Source organism: Electrophorus electricus, chromosome 8, assembly GCF_041902795.1.
Source record: "Electrophorus electricus isolate QZ-2024a chromosome 8, ASM4190279v1, whole genome shotgun sequence".
NCBI classification, from domain to species: domain Eukaryota; kingdom Metazoa; phylum Chordata; class Actinopteri; order Gymnotiformes; family Gymnotidae; genus Electrophorus; species Electrophorus electricus.
The window spans coordinates 35,030,001-35,047,500 of NC_137504.1; the positions used below are offsets into that span (position 1 = coordinate 35,030,001).

The 17,500-nt window shown below is 42.3% G+C and overlaps 2 protein-coding genes and 1 long non-coding RNA gene across 8 annotated transcripts in view; all 3 read left to right on the top strand.

The window, feature by feature from the left end:
- sptbn4a (spectrin, beta, non-erythrocytic 4a) overlaps positions 1–10,551 on the top strand; it is a 42,346-nt gene extending 31,795 nt beyond the window's left edge. Inside the window, exons 14-20 of one of the 2 annotated variants that reach the window (XM_035526797.2) lie at positions 302–492; positions 905–1,782; positions 2,200–2,260; positions 3,164–3,420; positions 4,699–4,872; positions 5,449–5,491; positions 6,498–10,551. In XM_035526797.2, coding sequence (XP_035382690.2) covers positions 302–492; positions 905–1,782; positions 2,200–2,260; positions 3,164–3,420; positions 4,699–4,872; positions 5,449–5,491; positions 6,498–7,010 — 2,117 coding nt within the window. In that variant the 3' untranslated portion in view covers positions 7,011–10,551. Of the gene's footprint in view, positions 1–301; positions 493–904; positions 1,783–2,199; positions 2,261–3,163; positions 3,421–4,698; positions 4,873–5,448; positions 5,492–6,497 lie in introns of those variants that run through there. The other variant, XM_081719737.1, reaches the window with a different exon arrangement.
- A 1,188-nt stretch (positions 10,552–11,739) lies between these two features.
- On the top strand, positions 11,740–14,627 carry LOC118241508 (uncharacterized). The gene is made up of 4 exons (XR_004776133.2): positions 11,740–11,903; positions 12,200–12,304; positions 14,014–14,117; positions 14,401–14,627. It is a non-coding gene; the product is annotated as an uncharacterized LOC118241508 (long non-coding RNA).
- Positions 14,628–15,169: 542 nt separating this feature from the next.
- The window catches only part of micu2 (mitochondrial calcium uptake 2), a 25,817-nt gene continuing 23,486 nt past the window's right edge, over positions 15,170–17,500 (top strand). The window contains exons 1-4 of one of the 5 annotated variants that reach the window (XM_081719166.1): positions 15,170–15,752; positions 16,184–16,241; positions 16,902–16,933; positions 17,192–17,267. In XM_081719166.1, coding sequence (XP_081575292.1) covers positions 15,561–15,752; positions 16,184–16,241; positions 16,902–16,933; positions 17,192–17,267 — 358 coding nt within the window. In that variant the 5' untranslated portion in view covers positions 15,170–15,560. Of the gene's footprint in view, positions 15,753–16,105; positions 16,242–16,901; positions 16,934–17,191; positions 17,268–17,500 lie in introns of all 5 variants that reach the window. The other 4 variants (XM_081719164.1, XM_081719163.1, XM_081719165.1 and 1 more) reach the window with 4 other exon arrangements.

A 17,500-nucleotide genomic window follows, 5' to 3' on the forward strand; every position in this document is an offset into this window, starting at 1 on the left:
CATACTGTTGATCATTGATAGGTGTTACTCTACTTTTGTTACCATTCATATGGGTAAATTTACATTTATATTTACATGTGTAGCATTTGGTAAATACTCCTATCTGTTTAAAGCAAAAACCAAAGGACCTGGAGTAGAAGAGTGAAGGAATGAGGTCTTGCTTACTAAAGTCAAACAGTTAAAACATGTTTTTTCTGCCATTATACCATTACAGACATGTCTGCGACCGCTGACACCCTGGCAACACATCATTCCAACATAATTTCTATCATTATTTTTAATTAATACATTTTTCCTCCAGTTCAACAAAGCCTAGAGTCATCTGTTCCAAACATGGTCGAGCCTGTGTGGCTCTCATTGAAGGAGCCAATCAGCAGTGGCCATGAGGCAGAAGGTGGGACTACTGATGAGGTCGAGCAGCTGATTCGTCGTCATGAGGCATTCCGCAAGGCTGCAGCCAAATGGAAAGAACACTTTAGCAGCTTACGGCAGGTTGGCATGGCAACAACCACTGTTTGATTTTTACATTATCCATAGAATGATGTTTATCCCTCTGCCATTAATTTAGACAACAGTTCTCCATTGTTTAATGCATTTTATCAGCCATTATTCTGTGAATTTACTTTTTGCCATTTATCCCTATCAGCATCCATCCATTCTCATATCCAGTCATCCCAAAATCCATCCTTCTATCATTCATTCTGTCAGTATAGATGATCAATAGTCTGTCATCCTTCTTGCCTTTCAACGGGACTGGATATCTTTCCATCAGTCCAAATCAATGTCCAATCTCTTATCTGTCTCTATATCTGTCCGTCCATCTGTCCATCCAGCCTTCTGTTAATCTGCAGTTGGTGAGCTCCAGTTCTTCATAACCCTGCCTCCTGTCCATGTATTTGTCCAGGCAGAGAAACTGAAGTCGGAGCAGAGTAAGGCACCTGCCTCCTCATCTCTCCTCAACAGACAGATGTTCCCTCTCTCCTGCCTGGTGCCTAGCTCTTCTTCCTCATCCTCTTCCTCCTCTCTGTTCCGGAACCCTCTGCAGGACACACTTCTCGAATCCAAGGCTGTTTCAGACCTTTCACACACTGTGGTGCATACAGCCACACACCCACTCACCCAGAGGATCTCCTCTGTTGTAAATCGATACTCACCAATCATGAATGGCTCCCCTTACCATGGGCTGAACCAACAAGTCAGTGTTTTGGGGACAAACACCTCCAGTTTTGCTGGAATAAACCAACAGGGTATTTTAGGGGTGGACAGCTCTAGTTACACTGGGCTAAACCAACAGATTGTCATGGGTGCTGAGGGCTCTAGCTCCCATGCTATGAACCATCTTGGAACTGTGGGGGTGACTGAACCCAAAACGTCATATGGCTGGCAGCACCTAAAGTCTGACTTCCTCCAATCCAACGTAAACCACGTCCACAGGGCGGTGGTGGCCCTGGGTGGGGCAGTGGAGGGCCCGGGACCCTCGGTGTGCATGGACCCTTCGTTGGAGATGATCCACAGCCGTCTGCAGAGGGACCCACGAGGCAGCCGTTCGGACCCCCAAATGGACCACCTGCGGCGGGAGAGGGAGTACCGGCTTGGCCGACAGACCTCCAGTGAGCAGGAGATCCAGGCCAGGCTCAACGAGCTGCCACTCATCGTAAGACAGGAGCGGTACCGGCGCCGACTGGAGAGACAGTCGTCCAGTGAGCATGAGGGCAGTGGCAAGCACAGACTACAGAGGCAAGATTCCAGTGATCAGGAGGAAGGGTCAGACAAAAGACAAGGGTAATGGACGTGTGTGTGTGTGTGTGTGTGTGTGTGTGTGTGTGTGTGTGTGTGTGTGTGTGTGTGTGTGTGTGTGTGATCAGGAGGAAGGGTCAGACAAAACACAGCAAAAGTAATGGAAGTGTGTGTGTGTGTGTGTGTGTGTGTGTGTGTGTGTATGTGTGTGTGTGTGTGTGTGTGTGTGTGTGTGTGTGAGAGAGAGAGAGAGAGAGAGAGATCAGGAGGAAGGGTCAGACAACACAGCAAGAGTAATGGAAGTGAGTGTGTGTGTGTGTGTGTGTCTATCTATATCTATCTATAAGCCCAATCACTCTCTTACCTACACATGTATGTATGTGTATGTGTAAGTGTGTAATGAGTGAGTCATCTCTGACTGTAATTATGCACTAATAGTGTGTTTGTGTCTCACCTCCGTAGAGAGAGGTGCATGACCATGGCTGAGGTGGTGGATCAAGTCCAGGAACGAGAAGCCTGCCTTGTGAGTATTGCTGCTGTGTTCACTACAGCACTGTGTTCACTAGAGGTCTGTGTTCACTATATCACTGTGTTCATGAGGGCATTGTGTTCACTAGACCACTGTGTTCTATAGAGCACTGTGGTCACTACAGCACTGTGTTCACTACAGCACTGTAGTCACTAGAGCACTGTGTTCACTACAGCACTATGGTCACTATGGCAGTGTTCACTACAGCACTGTGGTCACTAGGGCACCATGTTCATTACAGCACTGTGTACACTATGAAACTGTGTTCACTAGGGCACTATGTTCATTACAGCACTGTGTACACTATGAAACTGTTCACTAGGGCACTATGTTCATTACAGCACTTTGTTCACTATGTAACTGTGCTCACTACAGCACTGTGTTCATTACAGCTCTGTGTTCATTAGAACACTGTGTTCACTATGGAACCCTGTTCACTAGAGCACTGTGTTCACTACAGCCCTGTATTCACAGTAGCACTGTGTTAGCTACATCATTGTGTTAACTTTCAGAAGTGGTCACTCGATCATTTGCTGTGCATATTATGTGCCTAATCTTTTTGTTTAATTATTTTTACGGTGTTAGTATACCTCTGTTACTGTTTTATTCTGGACTTTTTATTGTGGTGTTATTGTTTGTGTATTGTGTAATGTTAAGGGGTGGGGGGGCTCTAATTTTTCATAGCCTACACCATAAAATGACTTACTGACCTCTCTTCCTCCCTCTGTTGTTTTCTTCTTCTTTCTCCCTTTTTAATCTCTCCATCTCTCTATCTCTGTCTATCTTTCCCTTGGTATGTCTCTCCCTCTCTTTCTCTCTGGCTTTGTCCCTTCTCTCCCTCTCTCTCTCTCTCTCTCTTTGTCAATCTGTCACTTTTTGTTTCTTTCTCTCTCTCAGGCAAGGGGGGAGGTGTATCGCCCCCCAAGTAGCCTTTCTGCCCCTGTCACCCGCCTCGATCGCCCTCGAGCTCGTGATCGTCCTAAGCCGCGGCGGCGGCCACGACCCAAAGAGCCAGAGGAGACACGGCGTTCTCGATCTGCTCCGGCTCAGAGCGCCCCAAGCCTGCCCCAGCACCCCATGCACACAATCCACCATGAGGGCTTCCTCTACTGCAAGCACAGGGAGGAGACTGGCACAGAGAGTAGCCCTAACAGGTGCTGTGCCACTCACTGATAATATGCTAACATGCTAACACAATAACACATGCTGCCTCCACAGAATTTCCTACTTACTAGTTCAGTGGACATAGTTACGACATGGTGTGCATTCAAGTGGTTTTTGGTCAGGGGAAAATGGACTCCCTTTGTTTTTATTTTGTTTTTGTATTTTGTATGTACATAAACAACACAAAAATACCTGTGCACAAAATCAATTTCAGTGAAAGAAAGAACACTTTTTGCATTCTTCTGATTAGTTTTGTTGTTATTCCTCTTCAAATTAAGTGCATGTTGTGCACAAAATGTACAAAAGCTTGAACTGTAGAGTTGCATGCAAAACTACAGCTAATAATCTTAAAACCACCATGCCACCAGCCACCATGACGTTTTGTTACTGACACGCCCACTAGTTTCCCACTAGTAAATACGATGTGTGATGGCATTCATGTGCGCTCATCTCGTAAATACGATATTTCTGACATGACTTGAAGGCAGCGAAGGAAACCTAACTAATGTGCTAGCATGCTAATATGCTAATGCATTAACACAATAACATTCTAACATGCTAACACACTAACGCACTAAAATCCTAACATGTTAACACACTGATGTGCTAATACACTAGCACGCTAATACACTAACATGCTAGAGTGCTAACACACTAACACGCTAATGTGCCATCACATTGTCGCTCTAACATGCTAAAGTGCTAACAAGCTAACACACTAATGTCCTAACATGGTAATGCTAACAGGCTAACAATTTTGCTGCCTAACTGTGTACTTATTGACTACTGCTGTATTCGCTCATGAGACTGTGTAGTTATTCATGGCTTGTGCATTATTTCTATCATGGTAATAATACATTTATGTTTAGTATTCCATGTATTTAAGATTCTCTGCATGGATGTACTAGCTAATCTGGAACATGATAATGTTAAGAACTGCAAGATCTCATTATTAAATGTACTAATGGCCTAATGACCTTTGTGATAGCTAATCTAATAGCTAAGCACATGTTCACTTGGTCTCCAATAGTTAATGCAAATAAACAGTGTAGCATAAACAACTAATGCTGTTTTGAAGGAAATGTATAATAATGCAATATTAACATTAGCTAATGAGTTGACCCTGAGTTTAGCCCATCGACTGTGGTATTCTCCATAGGTCTGCAAGCTCTGAGCTCTCTTCTGTACTCAGATGTTGCCCAATACTGCCTTGGTCCATCTCCGTCACTGTGATTTTCTGAACTAGCTTGTCTGCTGTTTCATGGCAGGTCGTGGATGAACCTGTTGTGTGTGCTAAACAAGGGAGAGATTGTTTTCTACAAGGACATCAAGAACAAGAACAAGATGATCTCTTACGAGGACGAGCCCCCAATCAATCTGGCTGTCTGCACCGTCGACACCACCAACGGCTACAAGAAGAAGAAGAACGTCTTCATCCTCAAGTAAGGCCACTGCAGAACGGCCATACATCCTCACCTGAAGCAGAGGGGGAATACTCTACAGTTAATTCACAATTACTATTGTTTTATTCATATAATATATGAATAATATATGTTATTCATATATTATTGTCAAAAAAAACAATTTAATTTCTTTAGCATATTTTTATTCCCGATGACAAAAGCTAATGGTATAATCAGAGTGATTTTGCTATATGTGCATTGTTACACCAAACTGAAAGTGCAACTATTGCTTCCGTACTCGGTGTTTGTACTTTAAGTCAATATAAATGAAATCAGGAGAAGTAGCATTCTCAGACATCACCACTAGGGGGTGTGGCCCCTGTATAGTTTAGTGTTGAAGCTCATCTGCACATATCACTGAGCTGGCTAAAGCATCAGTAAGATGAACTGTGCCCTGGTGTTTCCGTTTGAACTTTAAGATCTGTGCTAGAGCTTCTACAAATTTATCCAATCAGCTTTGATAAATGTTGAAAAAACAGCCTAAAAAAATTATATGATCTTTAGTGAGGGAGTGAATGAATGAGTGCTGTAAATCTGTGTTCTGATCCACTGCAGGACTGAAACTGAAGGCGATTATATTTTCCTGGCTAAAGACGAGGTGAGAGCAGATTAATAATCCTGCACCACAATGACCAGACAGAAAAAACTAATTTCATTACAATACACACATTTGCGAAACCAAATTCAAATTTTAAGCTCCTTTGAAATGACTAAGAAGGTGCATAAAGGTCAAGCACACAGGATGTAGTTGACATGGTACATTTTCTCACGTGTGGGATTTGGAATATGCTGTAATTTTCAGGGAGTCAAAGAACTCGATACACATGCTAATAAATACTATTTATTAATGACAAATCCACACTCAAACCTTATACCCAGATCATATCACAGCCAGGTGTCAAACCAACAAAGCTAGAACTTAGTGTCGATGCAAGAACATGAGAAAACAAAACTGAGAAGCCAAACAAAGAACAAAGCAACAACTCTCAGACAAACAAACAGTACGATCGACCAACAAGACAGGAAGTCAAGAGGTTTATACAAAGTCAAATGAAATGAAACAAGAAAAAGTGGACACAGTAAATGGATGTACACACAATAGGGACTAAGAAATCAAAATCCCTACCATATGGCACTTAGATCAAAACCCTAAACCATATGGAACTTTGATAAAAACCATAAACCATAAGGTACTTAGATCAAAACCCTAAACCATATGGCACTTGAAGGGGGAACATTGTGACATTTGTATTTTACAAACATTTTCAGTGCAAATGTGGCATCTTGAAATGTATGTAGCAGAGTCAGGATGCAAGTCAGGACATGAGTCAGGACCCGAGCCAGGACACAAGTGGAATTGTGAGCAATGTTTATTTAGAGCAGATCCATGCAGTGCTTACAATAGTCCATGGGCAAAAAGATAATGACATGAGACAGCAAAACCACACATGCGTGCTTGCACACACACACACACACACATATATATACTAAACGCAGCAGAAATAACAGTTAGCAAATTAGCAGGTTGCAAATATGATATATGCATTCTGTAACCATACTGTTTGTGTGTGTGTGTGTGTGTGTGTGTGTGTGTGTTTCTTCAGGAGGAACATAAAGCCTGGGTGAACAGTATAAATGCCAGCCTGGAGGAGATAGAGGAGATCACTAAGTGGGAGAAACCTACCACCTCCTCCACTGACCCCGACAAATCAGAACGCAAGGAGTGTTCAGAGGGGGCGGAGCCATCTGAAGGGGCGGAGAGATCTGAGAAGTCTGAACGGTCTGAGAGATCAGACAAAGGAGAGCGGTCCGACAAAAGTTCAGAAAAGAGAGATACACTGGAGAGAGAGAGAGTGGAAAGACGAGAGCAAGACAGGGGAGAGAGAAGAGAGCGAGACAGAGGAGAGCGAGACAGAAAAGAGCGAGACAGAGGAGACAGAGATAGAAGAGACAGAGATAGAGGAGAACGAGACAGAAAAGAGCGAGACAGAGGAGAACAAGACAAAGGAGACATAGGAGGGCGAGACAAAGCAGACAGAGACAGAGGAGAGCGAGACAGAGGGGAGAAAGGTGATCGGAGTTCCAGAGGTTCCAGCACCTCAGGAAGAAGCAAATGATGTACAGGGCTTATACTTTTTCACAACTTTATTTATCCATCCATCCTTTCATCCATGCACATCCTTCTTTCCATCCGTCTGTCGAGACAGGAGGAGAAGAACATAGGACTGCTGGCACTCTGTCGCCCTGTTTGACAGAGTGAACAAGATTCTGTTGAGTGGCTCCCGCAACACACTGCACATCTGTTCACGTGTGTGTGTGTGTGTGTGTGTGTGTGTGTGTGTTTGACTATCCCAAAGATAAAAGCGGCAGAGCTGTATGAACTGATGATGTGTGAACCTGTGCCACAGTGTCAAAGGCAGGACAGGAGATGGCGGATGTAGTTCAAATGTCCCCACAGATATTTGGGAAGCCTTTCACTAAAGCAATATGGCATGTGCAGTAGTTCTGTGTGTTTCTGGCTCTCCTCTGAGCCCTGTGTCTTTGTGCGTGCGTGAAAATGTTGTTCTAAGGACTGGAAATGATCATTACCCTTGTCCTAATGGGGTCTTCAAGTATAGCTACACACACGTACACGCACGCACACAAACGCATGCACACACAAACGCACGCACACACAAACGCACAAACACACACACACACACACACACACACAAACACACACACACACACCTTAACCTGCAGTAACACTACATGTTACCATACAATAGGTTACATAAACACACAATATGACCTGAAATCATAGCATAGCATCTACTTTTAATAGCAAAAGTGGTTTGGAAGGAAAAGTTTAGCCAACATGCTAACCTGGCTAACAGCCTCTGCATCCCATCATCACAGTCTCCTTCACAAAGCTCATATGCTCCAGGTTGCTAATGTACTGCGTTGTGAGTGCGTTTCATAGGTGCACCATGTTAATTTCATCCTCAGCTACTGTATCCCTTAAGATAACAGAGTACACTGAATTAATCCTGGATTTTACTCTGAGTGTGGAAGCAATGGGAGTTAATCTCTCTTAACCTGCATTTTTGGATTGCAAATTATTATTCAAATCCAGAGGTAGGGTGTTTATGTGAAATTGTCATGCTGTGTGTGTATGTATATGTGTGTGTGTGTGTGTGTGTGTGTGTGTGTGTGTGTGTGTGTGTGTGTATGTATATATATATATATATATATATATATATATATATATATATATATATATATATATATATATATATATATATATATATATTTATATTTGTGTATATACAAGTAAACCAGACTCACATCTACAAGCTGCAATTACTTATGAAAATAAACAATACATTTTTATTAATCCTCCAAAATGTAACAAGCTAAGATACATTAGGCATTTTAATTATTCCTGGGTATTTTATGACTTAAGTGGTAAACATGGATTTTAGTAGCCTTTGTAGACCTACAGTGTGTACACACACAAACACGTGCGCGCGCGCACACACACACACACACACACACACACACACACAGAAGAGAGAAATGCATTTACTGCTCATTTCACCTTTTTTGAGTTTGTTAAGGTAAAAATATTCCCAGCATTCTCCTGGGTTTGATATTCTCTCTGACCCAGTGTTACTGTCAGCTGTGGTGATGGTGGCGGTGTTATTTTGGTCAGAATTCAAATCAAATCTACAAGTGAGATAAAAAGCAGACTCACACAATGTAAACACACACAAACACACAATAGAATCTACCGGTCCCAGCCAGTTTGAATGGCATGTATGAGTAGGGTGTGTGTCCTACAGACATGTGTCTGGGGTGTGTCTGTAGAGGGGGCATGCCTCTACAGGGATCGTGTCTCTACGGGGGGGGCTCTATGGAGTGCACTTTGCTTGGTCAGGTCCAGCTTTGGTTTTCCCTGCCTATATATTCATATTTATATGCATCAAAAACTGATCCCAGATCAGCAGTCTTATCTTATAATGTTTGATACATGTGGCACATAGTCTTCACTAGCTGCTCCAATGATGTTTTTATCACATTAGGTTGAAGTGAACACTGATGGCTGATCTGGGGTCAGTCTTCCCTACTACAACTTTTCTATGTGTATTCATGTTTAAAAATGTGTGCGACACATTCAGAAGATTCAGCATGTCACTGAGATGTGAGACTCTGGACAATAGTCCCCATGGTCTCGTAGAAGAAGACAGAGAGGAAGAGAGAGAAAGACCGACAGAGAGGGAGACAGATGGATCTAAACAGAGAGTTAGAGAGACAGCTGGAACTAGAGAGAGAGGGAAGAGAGATACAGTGGCAGAGAGAGAGAGAGAGAGAAGGAGGGTGGTGTATAAGGGAGTGGATCGGTCATAAATCTCCTTTCCTCTGTGATGCTGCTTGTGTTCATTTAAGAGGTCTCATAAACTTCTACCTTCTAGTTCACTTCTCCTGGAGTGTACTGAATGTTCACAAAGTACATGGAGTGTATTTGTGCCCTGACTTGGTGTTCATCTAAAGGTCTTTGAGTTTGTAAAGTGTGGAGAATAGAATGCTACCTTTCCTGATGACAGGCCTCCTGTTCTGCATGGGTATGAATTAGATCAGGTTTCATTAGGTGGTGGAGAGGGCTGGTCTCAGATCAGCAGACTGTAAAAGGATACGTGGGTATAAATTAGGTCAGGTTTCATTAGGGGGTGGAGAGGGCTGATCTCAGATCAGCAGACAGTAAAAGGGTACATGGTTATGAATTAGGTCGTTTTATTTGGGGGTGGAGAGGGCTGGTCTCAGATCAGCAGTCTGTAAAAGGGTACATTTTACCCAGAAGCTTTTGTATCGCAGGTATTTCCACACTTTGTTGTTAAGATCACATGTTAAAGTCCCTTCCTTTCACAGCCTGAGACTGCACATCTCTCTCCTGCTGCTGGATTCTTGTCAAGTTTCCAAAGGAGTCATAAGCCAAAAGCACAATTTCACCCAAAACACCACCTGGAGGATTTGGAGTTGACTTCGGACACAGCACTTTTTTGACCTTGACCACTTTGCTCTTTGAGGGTAAATTTCTGAAATGCAGTTCTGAAACACATCACAGGGAGTACTGCGCATTCCAAAACTCCTAGACAATGTGCTCTGGATCCCCATCTTAGAACTGTACGAGAACTTCTCTTTGGATCTCATTATGCTCCCACCTGCTCTAGAGATGTGTTCGGACAGACGGGGCTCAGCTGGGCTCAGTGTGATGTGTGTGACGTCTGAGCCAGGCCCTTCACCTCTGCTTGACCTCACCACATTTACGTATTTGTATTTTCAGTTTAACAAATTAACTGCTTAAAAAGAAGACATTGCCACAGAGGCTAGGGTATGTGTGCTCCCCCAAACATACAGGCAGAGCAGAGACGGGCACAGCCGCATTATCTGATCACATAAAATATTTCTCACAAGGAGTGTATCAGAAAAACACTAATACGTTGCATGAATGAGTACATAGAGGTGATTTCTATGCAACAGATGTGCATGTTTATTTAAAGGTGTTCAACTCCCAGCAAGATGGCTGGGTTTTGGTCATAGTGATGTTGGTCAGGAGGGAAGGGTAATACAGATAATGTGTAATAAACTGAGATGTGTCATTAAAACATGTACTGGTAATCCCCTGGGCTCATTACACGTTGTATATATCAACACACTGTTGGGTCTTTTTTTGGGATACTCTGTATCTGGCAGTCTGAACACAACAAATATACCTGAGTATATTAGATATATTAGAATAAGGATTTCTTTAAATAATTTTCTCTACATTATGCCAAAAAGATTTGCAGGGCTCCTAGCCAAGTTTTGTGTGTAATGTCAATGTTCAAAGATCTCTCAGTTCAGTGTCAGGGGGACAGACGTGACAGTTTAATCACCATCAAGAGCAAGCAAAGTGTTTTATAATTTATAACCTACATAATAGTCTTATTTACATGGCCAGTACACACCAGGACAGAGTATAATCAGAAAGTGAGTGTAATCAGACAGACAGACAGACCAAGTATAATCAGAGAGTGAGTGTGATCAGATAGATGGAGTATAATCAGCGAGTGTAATCAGAGAGACAGATGGAGCATAATCAGAGATTGAGTGATATCAGACAGACAGTATAATCAGAGTGAGTGTAATCAGAAAGACAGTATAATCAGAGAGTGAGTGTAATCAGACAGACAATATAATCAGAGTGAGTGTAATCAGACATTCAGACGGAGTATAATCGGAGAGTAATCAGATGGAGTATAATCAGAGAGAGTGTAATCAGACAGACGGAGTATAATCAGTGATTGTAATCAGAGTGGCAGACAGACGGAGTATAATCAGTGTAATCAGAGAGTGAGTATAATCAGAGAGACAAACATGGAGGGAGTCTCACTACAATGGGAGGAGTCTGACTAAAGAGGGAGGAGTCTAACTACAATGGGATGAGTCAGACTACAAAGGGATGAGTCTGACTACAAAGGGATGAGTCTGACTACAGAGGGAAGAGTCTGACTACAATGGGAGGAGTCTGACTAAAGGGGGAGGAGTCTAACTACAATGGGATGAGTCAGACTACAAAGGGATGAGTCTGACTACAAAGGGATGAGTCTGACTACAGAGGGAGGAGTCTGACTACAATGGGAGGAATAGAGTTGCTATTGACCCTACCTGAGATCAAGCTTAGCACACAGTGTAAGGAGGAGTTTAATTTCTAACAACATTTGAATGGAGAATGTCTTTCCTGCTGCTGGTCTGGGATCAGACTGAGTTTGGAGAAGTTCTTTGAATGGAGGTGTGGCTTTTTAGATGCATTACAAACCACCGTTACCATAATTACACACTAGAACCTCCTTGTTAAACACATTGAAACTGAGAGAAAATGAAACCAACCGGCATTGTCTGATAGAGTGTCTAACACTGACAACAAACAGACTAACACACAGGAGAAAGTGACCTGAGCAGTTAAGCACATGCTTGAGTAATAAGAAAGTGTGAGTAATTATTGGGTATAATGTCCTTTATATAATTTGTCATTTTTAACATTTTTTACAAGGGTTTTGTATTTTAATGCTTTAAATAAAAGAGTTTATTAGTTTACAAGTAAGATAATCCTTTATCTTGACTAACTTGTCTTGTGGACACATTCCATATTCATCAGTTTATGTTAACAGTGCCTGATGCATTTGTGAAGTTTCATCAGCTCTAAGTGAATTAGACTGAACACAGGTACCTTTCAAGCTTCAGTCTGTGTTAGAGTGTTGTACTAAGAGCCTGTATAACCCTTCAGAACACGGAGACGTCTTTAACCACCAGAACAGTGTTCCCAGTTCTGCCTGAGACGTGATGAAGGCAACACTAGTCCTTCTGTTCTCTGCTTCTTATGTGGCAGCAGGTAGGAATGCAGCTTCTGACTCCTATGCTTGTTTCTGTGGTAATGGATGAAAATTGAGAGGTCAAGCTCAGTAACTGATTTCCACACAGTTCTGACTGATCTCCACACAGTTCTAACTGGTCTCCACACAGTTCTGACAGATCTCCACACAATTCTAACTGGTCTCCACACAGTTCTGACTGATCTCCACACAGTTCTAACTGGTCTCCACACAGTTCTGACAGATCTCCACACAATTCTAACTGGTCTCCACACAGTTCTGACTGATCTCCACACATTTCCTGGCACAGTGTCTAGTGATGTTACCAGGTAACATCAAAATGTTTCACTTTCAGTTTGATGAATTGAGAAGATTATATCATGAGTCTCATGCTTGTGAGGTAATAAAATGATATTGTAAAAAAAAAGAAAAAAAGAAAAATAGGGATGGTCCAGAATAAACTGGCTTCATGCAGGAAAGGCCTCTGTATGCTTCAGCGTAAATCCTCAGAAGGCCAGTTTGACAGGCCTCTAAGGGCCTCAGTCGACAGGGAGCCTTGGTTCAAGGATGGGACAGCCCAGCCAAGCACGGGAAGAAACAATATGGACATCACTGGAAGAACCAATATGGGCAGCCGGTGATATAGAATATGACTGCCTTTTTAAAAAATAGAAGTAGTCCAGGATGAACCTAATGGTACCAAGAACTGGTTGGTGTAAGTATTGAATATAAATTTGCATACATTGAATAATGTATAGTTTGGAGAACAAAAGTGGAACCTGGCCAAGTTTTTATGAAAAAATAAAAATGGTTATGAAGAAAATGTATAAAAGATGTGCCCACCTGAGACCGTTAGACATTCTCCAGACAACGCCTCATTTGTAACATTGAGCTCAGAATAAAGACGGGACCAGCAATTCTCTTCAATTAATTCCAGAGTCTGCATCTTTATTGATATTTAGTGTGTACTGAATAAACAGTCTTGAATTTAGGAAGATCTAGGAATGACACCTGTCTGTCACCTGATCTAATCTGCAGCCTTTCTGCAGATTCCTGTTGCATTGTGAGCTGTTTGCTGTTTTGTTTTGCTTATATATCCAGTGATAAAGATTGATTTATGCACCAGTTGTTTTACTGTTTTTAGATTCAGGTACCTAGGTACATTAGGTTCACTAATTTAAAATCTTCTTGTGCAGTAGATAGTGTATATCAGTCCACTGATAGTCGTTTACACCCTGATGGAAAACGAGAGCTGGTGCTTTAATTGGTAAATGTCTTTCCTGCTCATCACAAGCTTCGTGACCATTTCTAAAAAGGAAACAATCAGTGTTGAAATCAGTGTTAACCACATTACTGGAGATCTACCACCCTACAGAGCTTAGCTCCAACCCCGCTCCTGGAGATCTACCACCCTACAGAGCTTAGCTCCAACCCCGCTCCTGGAGATCTACCACCCTACAGAGTTTAGCTCCAACCCCGCTCCTGGAGATCTACCACCTTACAGTTTAGCTCCAACCCCGCTCCTGGAGACCTACCACCCTACAGAGTTTAGCTCCTCCCCTGCTCCTGGAGATCTGCCACCCTACAGAGTATAGCTCTAAACCTGCTGTGATGTCCTGTTTTCATGATGATTGCTTTTAAGAGTTTCTCAAAAGTTTTTTTTTTTTTCAGAAATATACCTCCACTGGTGTGAAACATAATCTCATACTCTCTCAATCTCTCACCTAAGCCCATTACTCTTGTTGGCCTTCATTCGATGAGGAAGACTTCCGTGAGGAAGAGTATGAAGAGGAAGACTGTGATGAGGGCGACTGATAGAGATTCTGAAGGCTGGTAAGTGCCCCGAGGCATGGGGGAGCATTGTCTTCTTATTGGTTAGCATGCTTGTTAAGATAGTGACCAACATCCAATGTCTCAATACACAATAGGAAACAAAGTGTTATTATTGTTAGTTTTGATAACATTATTTTTGTTGTTTACCAAATCTCCATGTAACCGTACTCTGTAACTACTCTGTAATGATGCTGTGTCCTATAGATCAGTGATCCTTAGGGAATTCACCCTTCATGTTCTGTGTATAAAATGATTTTTCATCTCATACTTTTGTATTCAACAGAATACAAAAATGATGCCTGGATCTTTTCAGGGATGGAGCCGTTTTCAAACTGTACAATGTTTCAAATTCTCACGGTATCAAAATCTGTTTATTTATGTGGATATGAGGACTTTACATGTTTTAATGTATTTGAATGAATTTGTAATTGAAAGTTAAATAAAATATACAATTAATGTTAAATATCAATAAAATTACACATATATATATATATATATTTTGTCACATGTAGTCAGGGTGCCCTCCCTGCTCACAGCGCCCGTGTATTCTCACCACCTCGGGGTTATTCTGTTATTCCGTGTTGACCCGCTGTGTCTGTATGACCGTTTGTCGGTTATTAATGTCACGTTGATTCGTTTTGTTGTAGCTCGTGCTGTTCGGTTTCGTTTTCTGTACTTTCATTAAACGTTTCAGCACGAGACCTGCGCCTTGGCTTCCTTCTTTTTTTTGGCTGCACGTTCTTCGGGCGTGATACGTCACGGTTGCCCCAAATTATATTCTTAGCAGTTTAAAACGGAACTGTGTTTGTGTGTATCTTTTAAAAACATTTTTAAAAGTTAATTACATGTTTATACTCCCATTGTCCACACCTCTTCCATACACCACAGAAACATGACAACGACATCAGTGATCAGTACTGACACACGTGCAGCGATCGCTCCTATGGCCGGTAATACACGTCATCACCGACGCAGAGGGCCCGAAATGGTAGGCGCGTGGCTTACCGCCGCGTTACAGTAACTATGGTTACTGAAGAGGCACGCTACGGCCCTTTAGGATACAAGATAACATCTCAGGTTATAGCCATATTTGATGTTTTTCCTAGCGTAGTTTCTTCACATTTGTCTCACAAAATAGGCTGCTTAACTAGCTTATTCGCACCGTTTGAACAGAACTTAACCAGCATTTTTTGATTATACTTGATTTGATTACTTTACTACAAAAACTATACATTAAACAATCACAACATTGTCTATTTACTATTAAATGGAGTCTTGTATCCAATGTGGAATGTCTCTTATCTGGATACTGACAGTTACTGAACGCAGTGTTTTTAAAGACGTGATCTTCGTAAGTCCATTAGAGGGCGTTAAATGTCGCCGTTTCTGACGGTTGGTCTCGCCTCGGCCGAAGACGGAGAGTAAAAACTTCCTGTAGTTGAAATGGCGACGTGGGCTCGGTTTGGACTGAGTTTACAAAAACTTTTCAGGCGATCGTGGTCCCTCAGAAACATCTCATTGCAATGGAGTGTAAGGAGCGGGGTTGTGGGGTGTGTTATCGCAGGTTTTATTCGCCATCACTACGAAGCTCGATGGACAGTGTTGTATCCTACCGTGCTAGCCGAGGACACGAAGGTAAAGTTCAACTAACCTCTCCCTATAGCAGTTTAGGTTATAATCTTCAGTTGTTCAGAAGATAAACGCTAAACTCCTGCCCTTCAGCTTTACTGGAAAGCAATGTAACGAAATTAAGTGTTTACCACCACAGTAACAGCATGGCGATTTGTTAGAGGCTCGCCTTTGTTTTTAAATACGTAAGCGGTCATTTGTGTACAAATGTGTGTACAGTGTCCACTATCAGGTCGCTCTGAGTGCGCGCTGGACGAGTTGAGTCATGGTTCACATCATGACCGCTCGTGACGCACTCGCGGGATCGGTGTCTACTCCTTCATGCTAATGCATTCCGTATGTGCACGTGTTTGTGTAAGCGTGAAGAGACCCCAGCTCCCCCAGTCTCAATGAGGCGCGTGCGATTTCACCAGTTTGCTTCCGTGACATATGAACAGGAGTCATACATGACACCCAGAGACTTCCTCTACTCTGTCATGCTGGAGGGCGTGGACCGTAAGTGACCAAGCATAACACACATACACATATGTCTCCAACAAACCAAACCACACACAGACATCTGTGTAACAACCTAAAACACACACACACACACATACTGTTATGATGATTTAATATGGAAGTCGCTTAGAGTAAGAGCACCTGCCAAATGTAAAATGGAACAGTGACAAGTAATTTTAAAATAGTATACACACATTGAGCTTCATACCCATCCAGAAGACAGACACACACACACATATGCGCGCACACACACAGAGTTACATATCCACCCAGGCTACACGCAGACATACACACACGGCTGTCTCAGTTCAGAGGTGTGTCCTCATTTCTCGCACCTGTTTTGCCCTTGTGGGATGGGTTGTGCTTTGTAAGGTGCTTTGGTTATTGTAAACCAGAGGGTTTGTCACATTATAATGTTATTACATCATGGAGCATGTGGGTCCTCATGTCATGGTCTCTGTAGTGAGTGACATGTTTCATAAAGGTATTAAATATTATGTCAAAGTTTTAATGGTAAAATCCTAACAGAGCCTGATAATCTGGCAGCGTGTCGAGTGTTACTGTCGAGTGTTGAGTATACTTCACCTCTGAGTGTTAGTCTAAAGTAACTGTGTGTGTCATATTTCAGTGGTTCAACTTTGACCCTTTCCACTACAGGTAAACTTCAGAAGAAGCCCTTAACCAAGGCGGTGAGTGGCATTGCCTGTACCTATGTCAACACTTTCCTTACACATCTGTGTGTGTGTGTGTGTGTGTGTGTGTAGTACATGTAGTGTGTGTGTGGAACATGTAAAGGGTGTGCTTTAGGGTGAATGGGATGGTCATTTTAACCTATTACATAAAGTGGGATCTTTGCCCTGGTGTTAAAGTAATTGGGGGTTATATTAACTGAACATTTTCAGCCATTCAGATTAACAAATACTGCATCATGATTGGCTCCTATACAGGAAATGGAGAAAATGCTGACGGTGGCTTCGAAAGCGAAGCCAGGAAATCATCTGTTTAGAGGAATCGGAGACAACGGTACTCAGACTTCACATAGATACACTCACACACACGCTCTCTGTGCATAGATATGCTAGCACTGTATATACTGTACATAGATACACTCACTGTATATACTGTTTATGGATACACACACACTGTATATACTGTTTATGGATACACACAGTATATACTGTACATGGATACACTCACACTATATACTGTTTATGGATACACACACTGTATATACTGTACATAGATACACTCACACT